This window comes from Rhamphochromis sp. 'chilingali' (assembly GCF_963969265.1).
Source record: "Rhamphochromis sp. 'chilingali' genome assembly, chromosome: 18".
Lineage (NCBI taxonomy): Eukaryota > Metazoa > Chordata > Actinopteri > Cichliformes > Cichlidae > Rhamphochromis > Rhamphochromis sp. 'chilingali'.
In genome coordinates this window covers 26143779-26160062 of record NC_137945.1, presented here as the reverse complement: position 1 = coordinate 26160062, position 16284 = coordinate 26143779, and the positions used below count along the sequence as shown (strand labels likewise).

At 42.2% G+C, this 16284-nt stretch overlaps 1 protein-coding gene and 1 long non-coding RNA gene across 4 annotated transcripts in view; both read right to left on the bottom strand.

Annotated features, from left to right (window-relative positions):
* Positions 1–16284, bottom strand: part of LOC308385967 (DIS3-like exonuclease 1) — a 28008-nt gene that overhangs the window by 9230 nt on the left and 2494 nt on the right. The window contains exons 3-9 of one of the 3 annotated variants that reach the window (XM_080865210.1): positions 15112–15233; positions 13512–13679; positions 11758–11836; positions 11475–11648; positions 8539–8708; positions 7844–8005; positions 1590–1837 (exon numbers count right to left, since the gene is read on the bottom strand). In XM_080865210.1, coding sequence (XP_080721336.1) covers positions 1590–1837; positions 7844–8005; positions 8539–8708; positions 11475–11648; positions 11758–11836; positions 13512–13679; positions 15112–15233 — 1123 coding nt within the window. The remainder of the gene's footprint in view (positions 1–1589; positions 1838–7843; positions 8006–8538; positions 8709–11474; positions 11649–11757; positions 11837–13511; positions 13680–15111; positions 15234–16284) is intronic. The other 2 variants (XM_080865211.1, XM_080865212.1) reach the window with 2 other exon arrangements.
* On the bottom strand, positions 5592–7837 carry LOC308386021. The gene is made up of 2 exons (XR_013969692.1): positions 7592–7837; positions 5592–5789 (listed from the first exon to the last, which is right to left on the bottom strand). It is a non-coding gene; the product is annotated as an uncharacterized lncRNA (long non-coding RNA).

Sequence of the window (16284 nt, the reverse complement as noted above, 5' to 3'; positions counted from 1 at the left end):
ATTTCAGTATTATTTTATAAGTGCACGTTGTTAACAGTCTACACGGAGTTTCTCTCCTCACTCGGCTCTCAATCATCTTCTGTACATGCTGCTGCTGCTGCTGCTGCTGCCTTTAAAAAACGACATGCACTTCATGGACCTTCTTACTAATTTATCTGCAGACTACACTTTATCAGATACATTTTATTAGCACTGGGTTAGACACTTCTGCCTTCTGAACACTCCTTTCTTCACTTCCAAGACTCAACAAGGTGCTGAAAGAATTCCGTAGAGATTTTGGATTATAGCGAGATTACACCGAGATGACAGCAGAATGCATTTGCTGCAGATTTGTCGGCCGTTCAGCTGTGACACAAATTTTTTTGGGCTGCTTCCCTGTCACATGGTGTCATCGCTGCATGTTCCCAGGAAGGAAAATTTGTGGAGATCAAGTGCAAGCATTACTTTTGCAGCCCCGACCTTCACTTCATTTACTGCAGATATTTTAAACTCAGTTTTATTCATTTGTACAATACAGCACAAAATAAATAAATAAATCAGAACATGTGCATATATCTGGACATAAACACAGATGAATATCTTCTTGTTCTATTACTGTGGTTCAACTGTCTTGTATCATCATCCTCTTTATTAATAAGATGCACTGAAAGCCAATTATAGACAAACCATTAACATCAGGTACTCAAGGTCACATGCCATCATGTGACCTCCGGTGTTTTCCTGACACCCGTAACTGTACAAAGGGGATCTGAAAACAAATGATGTGTGACACACTGTTCTTTACTTCTACCACTCAGTAGAATAAAACTAATTTAGTTGGAAGTGGACTCATTTTTCCTTTTTTTGCTGCATGACCTTCTGGTTGAATGTTGTGTACAAGTATGGCTGCCATGTCCCGTAGTAATATATGTTTATGAAGGCCACAGTGAAAATCACTCAGGCTTTCCCACAGCGGAAACATTCCCCTGTCCTGTTAATGGCATCGTACTCAAAATGAGCACAAGTTCTTCGTAACAACATGGACCACTGTGTTCTGTGTGTAGCAGTTCTCTACTGTGAGAACCCCAACCACCTTTTAGCACGACCAGCATTCGTCCATTCGCACACATATTCATACAGCGCGTTAGTCTATACCTTTAAGCATTTTCTCTCACATGCACACTCACACTAACGGATGCATCCAGGGAAATTTGGGGGTTAAGTATTTTGTGCAAGGTGACTTTAACATGAAGCCCGAAGGCACCAGGGATTGAACCAACAACGTGCTGACCATTGGTTCAATTCCTGGTGCCAGTGATACTTTCAAAGCCATCATGGACCCTGTGAAGTCCTTCTACATGTGATTAAATGATAGACATTTAAGGCTTAATGCTTCACATCAGACACGAGCCTTATTTAAGGTGGCTCTCTGTGTTATTTATAATTGCGCTACAAGGCATGCTGCTGATGCAACATTAATTCAGGCAACAACTTTCTTGCCTCTTTGTACTTCTGAAAGTTCCTCTGAACACTTATGCAAGATGCTGTAATTTTCTTTTATCCTTTTATATCCCACCTACTCTACCCAACCACTCCAACCAGTTCCTCACCTTGAACGTGCCTCCAAGTCTGTGAGCGAACCCTCTTTGACAAAGTGAGTGACATCAGCAATGTGAACTCCCAGCTCCAGCCTTCTGTTGGGGAGCTTGTGTACAGACAGCGTGTCGTCTACATCTTCACAGCCGCGTGGATCGATGCTGAACACCAGGCGACTGTCCCTAAGATCCCGCCGCTCTGCCACCTCAGAGGGGTCTACCGTCCACGGCTTCTCCAGAGAGTTGACCGGCATCTCTCTCAGCTGATGGCAGACGGACAGGCACAGCTAAGCAGCCGCATAGTCTTTTGAACTTTTCACATTTTGTTATGATTCTATACAAAACATTAATAATAATAATAATAATAATACATTTTATTAAGCGCCTTTCAAAACACTCAAGGACACTTTACACAAAGACAAAGCAAAACAGTGTTTCACTTTCAGTTGCTCCCTTGTCACAAGGGGTCACCACACCTGATAGCTCAGCATCTTTTGATACGGCAGAGTTTTATACCAGATGCCCTTCCAGGCACAACCCTGATTTGTATCTCCGGTTGCAATCGAACCAGTGACATTTTGCCTGCAAGCCAGTGTGTAAACCACTGATGAAAAAAGGAAAGAATGAACTATTCCACATATTTAATGATTCTTTAATATTTTGTTGATTTGATAATAATAATAATAATAATAATAATGGATTGGATTTATATAGCGCTTTCCAAGGCACCCAAAGCGCTTTACAATGCCACTATTCATTCACTCTCACATTCACACACTGGTGGAGGCAGCTACAGTTGTAGCCACAGCTGCCCTGGGGCAGACTGACAGAAGCGAGGCTGCCATATCGCACCATCGGCCCCTCTGGACAACAATAGCTATATTGCAATCTTTAAAACCTTTGGTTACTATGGTAACTCTCTGATAACCAAGCACTCTCTGATGTGACCAATCACAGAAGCTCTACTGCCACCCCCTTTATAACATAAAAAGTTATGAATGATGTTCCAGTCTATGATAGTGGACTCATCTGTGCTTGTCCTTTGTTACAGCCCATTGCAACCCTTACACTCCTTACAGTGGAAATGCAGTTGTCTTCAGGTGTTGCCTAGGTTTAACTGCCGATTGTCTACACCTGGTGAGGTGTGGCTAAAGGCGTTCCTGAAGTGGTCTAGTCCAATCACCTTCTCCAGGCCAATCAGCATTCATGCTGTGTCCTCGGTTATTCTTCCTTGTACACGCCTCATCTCATCACTCATGCTCCATTCAACCATTCCACCACCAGCTTCCAGGCTCTCGGGGCTCCTGCTCTAATCCTTTTCACAGACGGGGTTCTGTTCCGCTGAGATAGGCCATCTGAGTCTAACGGCAAATCACCTGTTTAAATTCTGTTCATCAGTAAATCAATTTCATTCTTTCAAATAACCTCTCCTTATTAAAATATCTGTACTGTATTTAGTGATGAACAATTGTTAAACTCTGGTGTTTGCTCCCATAATTTCCCTTTTATTTTGACGCTCTCTGCTCTTTCCTCTTTCACCTGATCTCTGACTGCGATTGTTTGGAGGTGAAAACCAAACATCACCTGGGTTTCAGAAAACCAGAGTTACCCTGGTAAGCAACCATTCTCTGTATCTCACTATGGGAGATATAATCTACTTCCAGGTTGTAAGTTCTTTATCCTTAACAAGGTATGGAGCAGGGTAAGCCCACACTAAGGACTGAGTGTGCCAGTGAGGATGCAATAATATCAAAAACGCATAACCTAACAAATGTAATAGATGGTCCTCTGGTGAACTGTGAAGGTCACACTCTCAGTAGCCTTCAACAGCCACACAGACAGATACACTCAACAAAACAGGAACACACAGATGCTTCAATCTATGCAAAGGAGTGCAAGACACAGAAAAGCGCTATATATGGCTACATTTTCAGCAATTTACCGTTTAAAAGTGGGTCCTGCATAAACAGGATGTGGACCAATTGGTGCATTCCCAAAGTAAATGTGATACGAAAGAGTAGCTAAATGCAGTTTAATAAATGGAAAATAATCCTCTCTTATTTAGCTAATCCTGAAGGAAACATAACATGTGGAACAGAGTTAGGAATGGGTACCGGCAATGTTCCCTCGAAGCTGTGTGTGTGCACAATTGCGCACTGCTGGCACGGTCTCTGCGCACAGAAAATCTGCGTTGCGCACAAAAAAAAAAAATCTAACCTGAATTGAAATTAAAATCAATACTTTAACAAGTCTGTTTTGCAGTGTTAGTCAGTGACTGGCTGCTCCCGTATGGGATCCAGCCAGTAATGCGATTCACATTCGTATATACGCAGCTAATCAATGTCGTTGACAGGCTCTGACAGCGTCCTTATGTGCCGACACCGGTGTTTTAGCGAGCAAAGCGGCGTGGCGACGTTTAGTGTGTGTCAGAACAATGAGGCGACTGCTGAGTGTTACAGGTGTTACAGCAGTGACACATCTGCTGCTGTCAGGCCTGCAGGTATCAGGCTGTTGTTCTCCTTCATCTCATAGTTGACAGAAATTATTTTTGGAGTGGCACAAATAATTTGTGTGGCATCAGATTTGATGCAATTTGATGATTGTTCTCTAAATAATTTAAAATGTTTATTTAAAAAAAACGCCTTGGCTGCATTTTTAGGTAAACAGCTGCAAAAAACTTTGTTGTTTGCATAACTCAGTTACTTTTTTGAAGAAGTAACTATATAATTAATTACCCAACATTGGTCATTATTTACTGTATTTTGCAGACAGAGTTACAGACTCTCTCCCAGACCACAGACTCATAATACAAGTCAGAGCTTTATGAAAAAAAAAACAAAAGAAACTTGTGTTTTCAAAATTGGAGTTCAAGTTATTTTTACTTCCAATAGTGTTAACATGCTACACAGGTCATGAACAAGATTTTTTTGTTTTGTTTTTTTAAATTTTCATTGTAAGTGGGCTAAAATAGTTAATTAAAAGTAGTCTAACATAAATGTAAATGCTGTAATTTTATTATTTTAATAAACCATGTAACTTGCATGGATTCAATGCTGGCGTCACCACAGTGCACACGTCTGCTGTTGCTCACAGTGGTCCAAGGGATCGCTCAGGGAGTTTCTGTGTTCGCTCAGACACATGAAAAATTAGAGGGAACATTGGGTGCGGGTATACCGGATACGGGTGGCTTTTTTTTTTTCTTGAGATGTCATACACTTTGGATTCTAGCCAATCATTTTACGTTTCCGAGGATAGTAGGCGGGTCCAGGTACGTATGTTCTTTGAGAGCAGAGCTACAGATTAAATGTCCAAGGCAAAGCGGTCAAAAGTCTGGCTGTACTTCACAGCAAAATATGCAAACTCAGCAGCAACAAGTGCTTTAAGGTGATACTGTGATACTGTGCAAAGGAAGTAACACCTCGAATCCAATGAAACACCTGGCAACGCTATAGCGTTTTTTTAAAAGCAGAGAAATGCGCCGTATTTGATAGCTTGCTGCGAGACTTCACACCGAGCACATCTGCTGCGGGTGGGTTGCCTGTTATTGGACCTGGAGTTAGCAACATCCCCCAAAAACCCGAAGAGGAGAGTCCTGGCCCCTAGCCCTGCCAGTGTAGCAGACGGATGATGATGCAGCAGCAACCGTTCTTCTCTGCGTGAGGAGCTTAATGTTGTTCGTGTGTAATTTACGTTGAGTAGGCTAACCACGTTATTACATTAATGCATGTAAGGTGAACTAGCAAACACCGTCGTAGTTACATGCGACTGTCTTCTTGTTTGATAGAGTGATACCATACATGCCCTGTAGCTGCAGAAAAAGCTAACACCGTTATCTTTTTACAAAAAAAACAAACAGCTAAACATGTTTTCCATTATTCACCGGTTCCAAACAAAGTAGGTATGTTGTATCAAAAGAAAAGGCTAACTTGGTTATCATTTTGCAGAAAAAAGAGACTGCTAAAAATAAAAACATAAGAGGTTTTTGGACAAAGTTTGTGTTCTCCATTCTTTAAGCAATTCAATTCAATTCAATTTTATTTATATAGCACCAAATCACAACAAAAGTCGCCTCAAGGCGCTTCATAGATACAGAGAAAAACCCAACAATCATATGACCCCCTATGAGCAGCACTTTGGCAACAGTGGGAAGGAAAAACTCCTGTTTAACAGGAAGAAACCTCCAGCAGAACCAGGCTCAGGGAGGGGCGGGGCCATCTGCTGCGACCGGTTGGGGTGAGAGAAGGAAGCAACGGTTAGAGCACCATTTAAGCACCCGCACAGTTTCAAAAGTACCGGTATCGGATAAAACCTAAACGATACCCATCCCTAAACAGAGTATAGATAAGGAATCTCTCAAATACTTCATAAAATGAGCATGTAGAAAGTGATCTAGCATTCTGAATGTTCACAATGACTCTCAGAGAGAGACCTGCTTCATTTTAAATCAGCCACTCGTGTGCCACGCCCAGAGTGCTGACCATTTGGGATGTGGAAGAAAAAAATCACGCCAAGTCAATGTTCAAAGGCAATGGTCATGGCCAGTAGTGGAACAGAAAAGCTAGTTCTGCCATCAATGGCCTGATGGGCCAGTATGGGATCTATAAAAATGAGAGACAGCTACTCCTCCCTCACCCCACTCAGTATCACTGGTATGAGGTTGAGAAGGGGAAAATGCATACAGGTGCCCTTATCAAGCAGGTGGCCAATGTCCTGAAAGAGCTTAGCCAAGTAAGCTGACAGTAGGGTGACCACATTAAGGGTTATTATGGACCGAGCTGTCAACTTGCAAACCTTTTGGTCATATAAGTCTGTGAAGGTTCTCAGTCATCCAGGTCATCGTAGTCTAAGGAGCTTGGAAAGAAAAGCGTCCAAACTTCTATAAGTTCCTTGAAGACGTTTCACCTGTCAGAAGCTTCTTCAGGTCTAGGAGTAACTGGTGGAAAGAAAGGCTGTTGGCTCTTTTAAAGGGACAGTACCTAACCACTGGTACAGATATGTTGATGACACATGGGTCAAAATCAAAACCCAGGAAGTAGAATCCTTCACTGTTTACATCAACGCTGTGGATAAAAACAAAGTTCACCAGGGAAGACACAAAGGATAACAGTATGCCATTCCTGGACTTTGCCGTGCGCATTAAAGAGAACGGAAACCTCAACATGAAGTTTACTGGAAGCCCACACACACGGACCAGTACCTCCTGTTTGACTCCCATCACCCTCTGGAACACAAACTTTGAGTAATCAGGACCCTACACCACCGGGCAGAACATGTTCCCTCTAAGCCTGAAGGAAAAAAGAGGGAACACACACATGTAAAGGAAGCTCTTAAAATGAGACAAGACTCAGCTGTCAGAAGACATAGTTTGAAAGAGAAGTAAAAGAGGCATCTATGTCCACTGTGAGCGACCATCTTTGAACAGAGGCAGCGGCTTACGACACCAACTGTCTGCCATCTATAATCCAGTTTTGAGATCCCTTCCCAGACGCTTCCACTCACATCCTGGGCCATCTGACCTCAGGAAATCACATGATAGGCTGGGGCTAGGATTCACAGTGGGTTCACCCGAATACTTGGCTGATTGTGACCCACACCCATTTTCACACCTTGGCTCGTGTGATTAGGTAGAGGATCATTAGGGGGTCCATCTCTCCTGGGGGACACTCCCATAGGGCTTAAAATCTGGGACTCTGCACCAGTTTCTCCTAGAACTGAAGAAACCTCTCAGATGAGAGGTGAAACATCTTCAAGAAAAAGTCCAGACTCTTTTTTTCCCCAAGCTTTTGGTATATGGAGCTGCTAGGGTTCTTTCACTGCTTGGTGATTTGGTAATAATGTTTTAATAATGTCCAGCTGTTTTTGGACAATTCTGAAGCTTATTAATCCTTAACAATCAAAAACCTACATCCAAAGTACAACCAGAGCTGGGAATTAGTAACAAAAACATATTTTCTGAAATTACTTAACTTACTAGAATCCTGCAAGTTTTATCACACAGGATGAAGCAAATTACTCACCAAAGTATTTCCAAACTGTGTAGATGGGTATTTGCCACCATTTGCGTCAATTATGGTTGAATTTAACTGTTTAATTGCAATTTATAGACATCAAAAAAAAATCACATTTTATCATAATATTTATATTCACAATAATTGCTGATGGGTTCACAACAGCTAAATACGAAAGGTGAAACATACTATATAGGCTTGTGGAATTTGCCTTTTAGAGATGTAAAAACTTGAATTTATCTCTAACGTAGGTGCTCTCACCTGTGCGTCTGAGAAAGGAAGAATATGGATGCAGTTCTCTAGGAGGATGGTCTGGACCTCAGTCTCAAGCTCTCCAGCTCGACCCAAAACCCGTACACTATGGCCGTTGGGATAGAATGACGTGCTTTCCCATGAATCAATGCGCACCACAACTCTGTGGTCCTAGGTGAGGATGAGAAGACAGGGATAGAAATGAGACAGCACTTAGTAAACACTGGTCACACTATGAGACAAAAGCATAATGCTATAGTAACACTAGAGACTGGAGCGCAAACAAGATCGGTGTTGCTATGTGCAATGAATTTGCAATATTGTTGGCTTTGAAATGCTTCTTTGGAAGACGGGGACTAATTCTGCAACTACTCTCAGTCAGTTACTTTTATTTAAAGGGTGCAAAACACCAATCAAATGGTGATAAGATGGTCTGGAGATAGAGTCCTGCTTTTCAAGGCAATCACCTTGAAAGCGTTCATCCAGAGGTTGACAGTGTTGTATTCTCAACCTTTGATCGACCAGTTGGTTGCCGTAACTACTTGTAATTGAACGCTGAATGCAAAATATTCACTGCAATCACTGGAAAAGCAGCGTTTTTTCTTTGTTACAAGGCAGGTGCCGTCCTATTTTTACTCATGTGACTAAGCCATAATGTACATCATGAAAATAAAATCAACCTATAGATGTAAGTCAAGTCAGACCTGCAGAGCTTCAGCCTGTTGAGTACTGATGCGGATTTTAGGAATACGCTGGTCCCAAGGTATGGTCAGTATCCGCTGGGAATTCCTGCTCTGGGACTGAATCCCATCCCTAGTGGGGAAAGTTACCACGTAGTCTCTCCAGTTCCTCTGCAGGATCCCTACAATACGACCTGTGGGGTTAAATGTCAGACATCAGTACAGAGAGACATTTATGGAGTAAGTGAGGATGGACTCGATGATTGCGGTGTAGAATTGCATCATCGTCCGTGTTGGCAGGTTGAATTTCTTCAGCTGCCTCAGGAAGCACATCCTCTGCTGAGCCTTCTTTATGACGGAGGTGACGGAGGCTCCCACTTCAGGTCCTGGGTGATGGTGGTACCCAGGAAGCGGAATGAGTCCACAGAGGTGATGGGGGTGTCAGTCAGGATGATGGGGGGGGAGTGGGGCTGTGTGCTTCCTGAAGCCCACAATAATCTCCACTGTCTTCTGGGCATTCAGCACCAGGTTGTTGTGGCTGCACCAGGACACCAGACGTTCAACCTCCCTCCTGTAGGCAGACTCGTCCCCGTCCGAGATGAGTCCAATAGCGGTGGTGTCATCTGCAAACTTGATTAGCTTGACAGACTGGTGGGTGGAGGTGCAGCAGTTGGTGTACAGGGAGAAGAGCAGAGGAGAAAGAACGCAGCACTGGGGGGGAGCCGGTATATACATATGTACTACATAATTACATATGTGTTCATTCATAGTTTTGATGCCTTCAGTGAGAATCTACTATGTAGAAGTACCAGGCCATGACAGAAAAACCACTAAAAAAAAGGCGTGTCCACACTTTTGACTGGTAGGGGCTTCAGGTGTGCTTAGTGAATACCTCAGGCACCAGAAACCCAAGAAAGAGGAGCAAGAAGAGGAACCATCATGGAAGGACAGGATCCTGCACAGTACCACCAACAGATAAAAGAACTAGCTCACATCCAGAAATCCTACCAGTGGCTGGACTGGACTGAAATAGAGCACAGAGGCACTAATAATGGCAGCACATGAAGCCATAAGTACAAGATCCATAGAGGCTGGGGTCTACCAGACCAGTCAGTCAAGACCCCAGATACAAGCGTAAAGATGCCCCTGAGACAATCCAGCACATAACAACAGGGTGCAAGATGCTAGCAGACATACATGGAACGCCATAACCAAGTGGCCGGCATAGTATAAAGGGAATATCTGTGCCGAGTATGGCCTGGAAGTCCCGAGGTCAAAACGGGAGACGCCCCTTAGTGTGATGGAGAATGACCGAGCTAAGATGCTTCGGGGCTTCCAGATACAGACGGACAAAATGGTGATGGCTAATCGGACATAGTGGTGGTGAACAAGCAGAGGAAGACGGCTGTAGTGACAGATTTAGCAATCATCAGGAACATCAGGACGAAGGAACATGAGAAGCTAGAGTACCAAGGGCTCAGAGAAGAGCTTGAGAAGATGTGGAGGTGACGGTAACAGTGGTCCCCGTGGTAACCTGAGCACTCGGTGCGGTGACTCCCAAGCTAGGCGAGTGGTTCCAGCAGATCCCGGGAACAACATCTGAGATCTCTGTCCAGAAGAGCGCAGTCCTGGGAACAGCAGAGATGCTGCGCAGGACCCTCAAGCTCCCAGGCCTCTGGTAGAGGACCTGAGCTTGAAGGATTGACCGCCCGCAGGGGGGGGAAGTTTTTTGTCCTTAGGACCTCGTGTGTAAAAATAATAACAATAAGAAGGGTTAACAATGGTCAATTGCCTCCAGTTAGATTAAAATGTATTTTATGTGTTGCATATTTTTTATGTAAAAACACAGGGTGTTCCCATTAGCCAAATTAAAAGTGTGACAAGCTAAAACAGTATTTTTGCACCTGAACTATCCCTCCCTGTTCTAGGTCTGCCACAGCTGAAAAGATTATTGATTATTTGTGCGAGTCCACGTGTATAGTTGCAGGAGTGTTCCTCGCCTTTTGAATACTGGGCCCTGAGTTGTGTGCTTAATTAATTAGTGTTTTTCTTTCTTTCTCTCTTTTGTCATTTGCGAGGTTACACTGGCAAACTTATGGGGCCCCGTCTGTCTCTGTTCTGTTGTGTTTGGTAAAGGGAACTGTATGTTAGTGGAAGCTCAGGATGCGTTCCCTGCCATTTGTGTCTCCTAGACTTAAAACTTTCTTTTGTATTGGACGAAAGAAAAGGTGTCAGACGTAAAAAAAATTCTACAGAAGATGAACAATATCTGCCATGTCATTAAAAAGCAGGAAAAACCAGCAAAGACGTGACACAGAACCTGAGAGATGCATTTGGCCCTTGAGTTGTTCGACGAAACTTCATCGTTATTTGAATCTCTGGAAATGTGGCTGTCAAGAAGCTATTCCCTGACGAATGGAACCATGGAGAAGAGGTTCAGTTGTGCCAAATTACACCAGAACTGTAATAAAAATCAGTAGCAACTTTAAAAAAAGTTTAATTGTGAATGCCTGTCCAGAAAATAGCTTCCAAATGTTATTTCACCCAAATATGTTCTTATAATGTTGCTTCATGCAGGTGATATAAACAAGAATGGTGAATGGACTAATTCTTATACAGCTCTTTTCTACTCTCACCCAATCACCCCATTCACACAAGCACTTCCTTCTATGCGTTTAAGTGCTTACTAAGCAACATTCACACTCACTATACTCCAATGGATGCATCGGAGAGCAACTTGGGGTTAGTATCTTTCCCAAAGATACTCGGCTTGCAGACTCGGGGAGCCACGGATCGAACCATTCATGTGGTTCGATCAAGATGCTTCATTGTTTTCATTACTTATTTGTGAGATATCCTGAACATATTTTAGGCAAATCAGACAGAAAATATAATACACAAAATATCATTAAATACAAAAATAAATCAAATGTGAATGAATGGAGTACAAACATTCCCACCTGTTGGCAGAGGTGTACTCTCATTGTCCTCTCCAGTTTTTTCATCCCCATCAGTCAGGGCTGTGTCCCTCCCTCTCCACTCGTTCTTGGGCAACAACTCCACCACAACCTCGTCCCCATGCACCGCTCTGTTTCGATTTTTTCGACCATACACAAGCACATCCCAAGTCAGATCTAAGATGGATAGGGGGGGTCAAAGTCGGGAGAAGAGATCAGAAACGTCTAGCAAATATAAGTTTAATGTGTCTGTTCCACCTGTTTTGAAAATGTAAGGCGTTTTCACCTGTGCTCTTGGTTGAGAAGTTCTTCGGCCTGACGAAAGCCTCGTTCTGTGCCCGATGCTTGTTAACATTCAGTGTACCCTAGTAAAAAGGAATGAAACAAGACATTTACTCTTCTGCCACTGAGGTTGTGTTAAACAATCTGGTGAAAAACTCCACTGCCTTCTCTTTGTGACATCTCCATACCTGCTCAGGTACAGTTGGGGAAATAATTATCACTGCTGAATTTGTAGGTTTCCTCAGTTACAAAGAAAGAACAATTATTCATGTTATTTCTTTAATGTTAGTTTCATTTAATGGAGAGCGATAGAATATCAACCAAAAACTGTCTGTGAAGGTTCTCAGTCATCCAGGTCATCGTAGTCAAAGGAGCTTGCAAAGAAAAGCGTCTGGACTTCTTTAAGTTGCTTGAAGACGTTTCACCTCTCATCCGAGAAGCTTCTTCAGTTCTAAGGTCAAATGGTGGAGAGTCCCAGATATAAACCTAGAGGGAGTATCCCCCCACAGAGGGACAAAAGGACCCCCTGATGATCCTCTAATCGCCTGAGCCAAGGTGTGAAACTGGGTGTGGGTCCCAATCAGCCAGAGTTTCGGGTGTGTTCATTGTGAAACCTGGCCCCACCTTATCATGCGAATTCCTGAGGTCAGATGGCCCAGGATGTGAGTGGGCGTTAAGGCGTCTGGGAAGGATCTCAAAACTGGATTATAGATGGCAGAGAGTTGGTGTCGTAAGCCCCGCCTCTGTTCAAAGATGGTCGCTCACAGTGGACATAGATGGCTTCTTTCACTCCTCTTTCAAACCATCTGTCCTCTCTGTCCAAAATGTGAACATTGGCATCCTCGAAAGAGTGACCTTTGACCTTTAGACGCAGATGTCCATCTGCCTCAGGAAACTCTTTCTCCCCATCGTCACCCTCTGACTACTCCACTTGATACCAAGAAAAGTCTTACCACTGGCAACAAAGGTCTCTACCCCAAATACTAAGCCATGTTTTGCTTGGGGACTCACTGAAAGTAACTTGCCAATCCCTTTATGACTTTTTAAAATAATAATAATAATAATAATGATGTGTTTTTTCTGTCTCTCTCCTTTAAAATTAAACTGCAAGAAAACTTAGAGACAGTTCATATCTTCTTCATTCAATAACAGTCCTGCTCTTCATCTCATTTTCTTTATTCGTCAGCCCCTCAAATACTCCTACCTCCTCAGCACACTCCCTACACTCATCAGTGTATTTCGTTAGTATAGATTAGTATATGTATTAAAGGTACCTGCAGTTTCTCTGAAAAATGAACAGGCTTAAAGCTACTAAAATATTTAAACGTTGTTCCTGCAGTTGTTTTAAACTCGTGTTTTAAAGAGAGATCCGGTATACTTAAAACAGGAGTTAGAGAATTGTGGATCAATATGTTTGTCATTGCACAAGATGATCAGATCTTTAGCATGAATGCTCACCTCTGTTTTCTACACACACACATCACTGATCACATCACATGCTCACAGAGACACATTCACATACACACACATCACATGTTCACTCTTGCAGAGACACACGTTCACATGTGCGTGTCTTATCTGTCGCATCATTAATGTTGATGTTTGTGTGACCACTGAAGTTAATAAAAGGGCTTTGAGGGAAGGCTGGAGTTGGGCTAAGATCAGATGAAGACCTTCTCCCCTTGCAGCAAGTAAAAGAAAGCGCTGAGTCAGCGGGGTTTGAGCGTTAGACCCAACAACAGGTTGGTACATTTTTACCTGAATGTAACGTTCAGACTTTATACCAGCCTCCAGGACTTCAGCGGGAAGATGTTCGGGAAACTCTTTCTCCCCATCGTCGCCCTCTGTCTCTTGTTGTGCCTGAGAAATGGAGCTAAACAGTTCATGGGCTGCCTGCAGATCTGACCAGAAGCTTTGCAAATAATCCTGGCAAAGGAAAAACACACAGGTCAAGAAATAAATTACTTCAGTTGGCCTTCTTAGCTCCAGTAACATCCCTTCAAGGGCCTAAGTTTTGGATCCTCTTCCACTTAACCTTATCAGGTTCGAGAAAGAGAAATAGAGTAAAATCTTTCAAATTCACCTCAAATCAACAGCCAGATGCTTAAACCTTTTGATACAGTTAGACGTCCTCAGTATTAGTATTACAATAATAGTTAAATAGATATAAGAACTGGTTTCAGAATAAATAAAGCGAGTTTTTGGAATGGGCTTCCCAAAGCAACAACCTCAACCCTGTTGTTAATTGTTGGACCGTGCTTAAACGCCACGACCGTTTTAGGAAACCAACCAATTTAAATGAATTCTACCAATTCTGGTTGAAAATCTCTGTTTTCAGTGACCGAAAACGCCGTTTACGTGTGGACGAAAGGCGCAAACACATAGAAAAATCTGCGTTTTCAAAAATACCCGGGTACGTATGTTTGGATAAAAATATACAAATCTGGCAGCAATGTATCAAAAATGTATCACAATAGAAAGCGATGTAATATTAATTTCACGGCTACTAGCATGTACTGCTCTTTTTCCTTTAAATAAACATCAGACTTGATATCAGTCCTTATTGAGCAATGAGTTTACTCTCTGACCGACTCGTGTTTGCGGCGTTCCAAACACGTTGCCAAGAGGGAAGATGCAGAGTACCTGTGAAGCCAAACATATAATATCAATACCCATAACATGGCTAAAGGCTGTTTCTAACCTCTCTTCTTTACTTTAACTGTCATTTATTGACCATTTTAAATGGCGATACCAGTGTATCGACAAATAGGTAAAAAGTGTAACTGTTTTTTTCTGACAGAGCTCGGATCAATCAGTGCAATTACAAACAAGGCTGTGACCTTCACCTTTAGCGAAATTCTCATTTACATACTAGTTTAATAGTTTTCTGACTCATTGTCACTGTGTTTTATACAACCACAGCATGCTTGCTAGGCTGACATGAATTGAAAAACAAAGTGCAGCTCTCCGTATGTAAACAGACTAAATGCCACATATATTTACATTTTGTCACTTAACCAAGAAATCATGTGTAATGACCGAAAGTTTGACAACAACCACCAATTTCACTTCTAAGTGAGACTGTTCTAATACTGCTGCCAAAAATGTAAGTGTTTCAAAAACCCATGCCTGCTACATGCTACAATAGTCCCACTGAAGATTAGTGAAATAATACAGACCAACCAACTGTTCCATCATATAGGCTCCAACACAACGACTTTAACACAAAGAGCTGACTTTCAGTTTTAGGTGTTCAAACCACGTGTTTCTCTAAATGCATGATGATAAATCCCTGTAAGGTGGCTACATATAAGAAGCCGATATAGAGTAGATGGTATTATAAAGGTATTTCATATACCTGGACGGAGATGACGTACACTCCAGACGTCAGGCTGCTGAACTGAGCTACGGCCTCAGGATCCTCAGTGATCATCACTATATTCATCATTCCTGCCAGGTGGTTGTAGTACCACACTGCAGCTGAGTACACACACACACACACACACACACACATTAAATGAACTCACAAGTTTAGCATAAGATGCATGAAAGCAAATTGCCCGCTAAAGCAATAATCTTTAACATATCCCACTAAGTTTTTGCTGTTTTGTAGGTGGAAGTTATGATTTCACACTACTTGTAATTCAAATGGTGCTTCCACAGAAAGAATATAAAAAATAAATAATTGAGTGCCTTATCTATATAATAAACACATTTCATGAGAACACACTGCACTTCTAGCTTCATTTGTTGGCACAACATAAAAGTTTGTCAGATCGTGATTAACATTACAACCAAGTCTCTATTATTAAAAACACTCATTAAATCCTTTTGGTGCTTTTCTCTATTAAACTGGTATAAATATTAATCACTTTTAAGCTGCCATTCACAAGTCCTCCTGACTTCTTTGTTCCTGCACTTGTTTTCTACCTGAAGTGGAGGAAAAACATTTTTGAAAATGTTAAAATGACCCCTTTACCCATTGAACCCCTATTGGGACAAAACACTATGAATGCTCGATTGACATCTTAGCCAGTACGTGTGCTCTAAGTGCCATATGCATCTGCACCGCTGGCCTGTTGCACAATTTGAAAGAAAGTTCAAATGTAATGTTTACATTTTTAAATCTCCCAGATGAATTTTGCACACGTGTGAACTATACATTTATGTCACTTTCACAAAATATTTTTTAAACCCAGAGACTTAACATTTTTAGAAACACAATTTCCTTTCAAGAGTTGCTGAGCAGAAGTAGTCAGCAGGTGCAGTCAAAGACATTTTGTGTGATTGGATGATTATCAGGATGTCCTAAAAGCATCATTTGAAAAACCTTCAGTTAATCCAGTCCAAGAACAAAAGAACATATTTCTCCCATACTGGCTTCCCTGTTAAATCCAGAATTTAATTTAAAATCTTCTTACACAGAAAAGTCTTGAATAATCAAACCCCTTTTACACACCCACTTTACTCTCAGGCTGCGGGCTTATTTGTGGGGTTTACAAAAGTAGAATGGGAGGCAGAGCATCAGCCT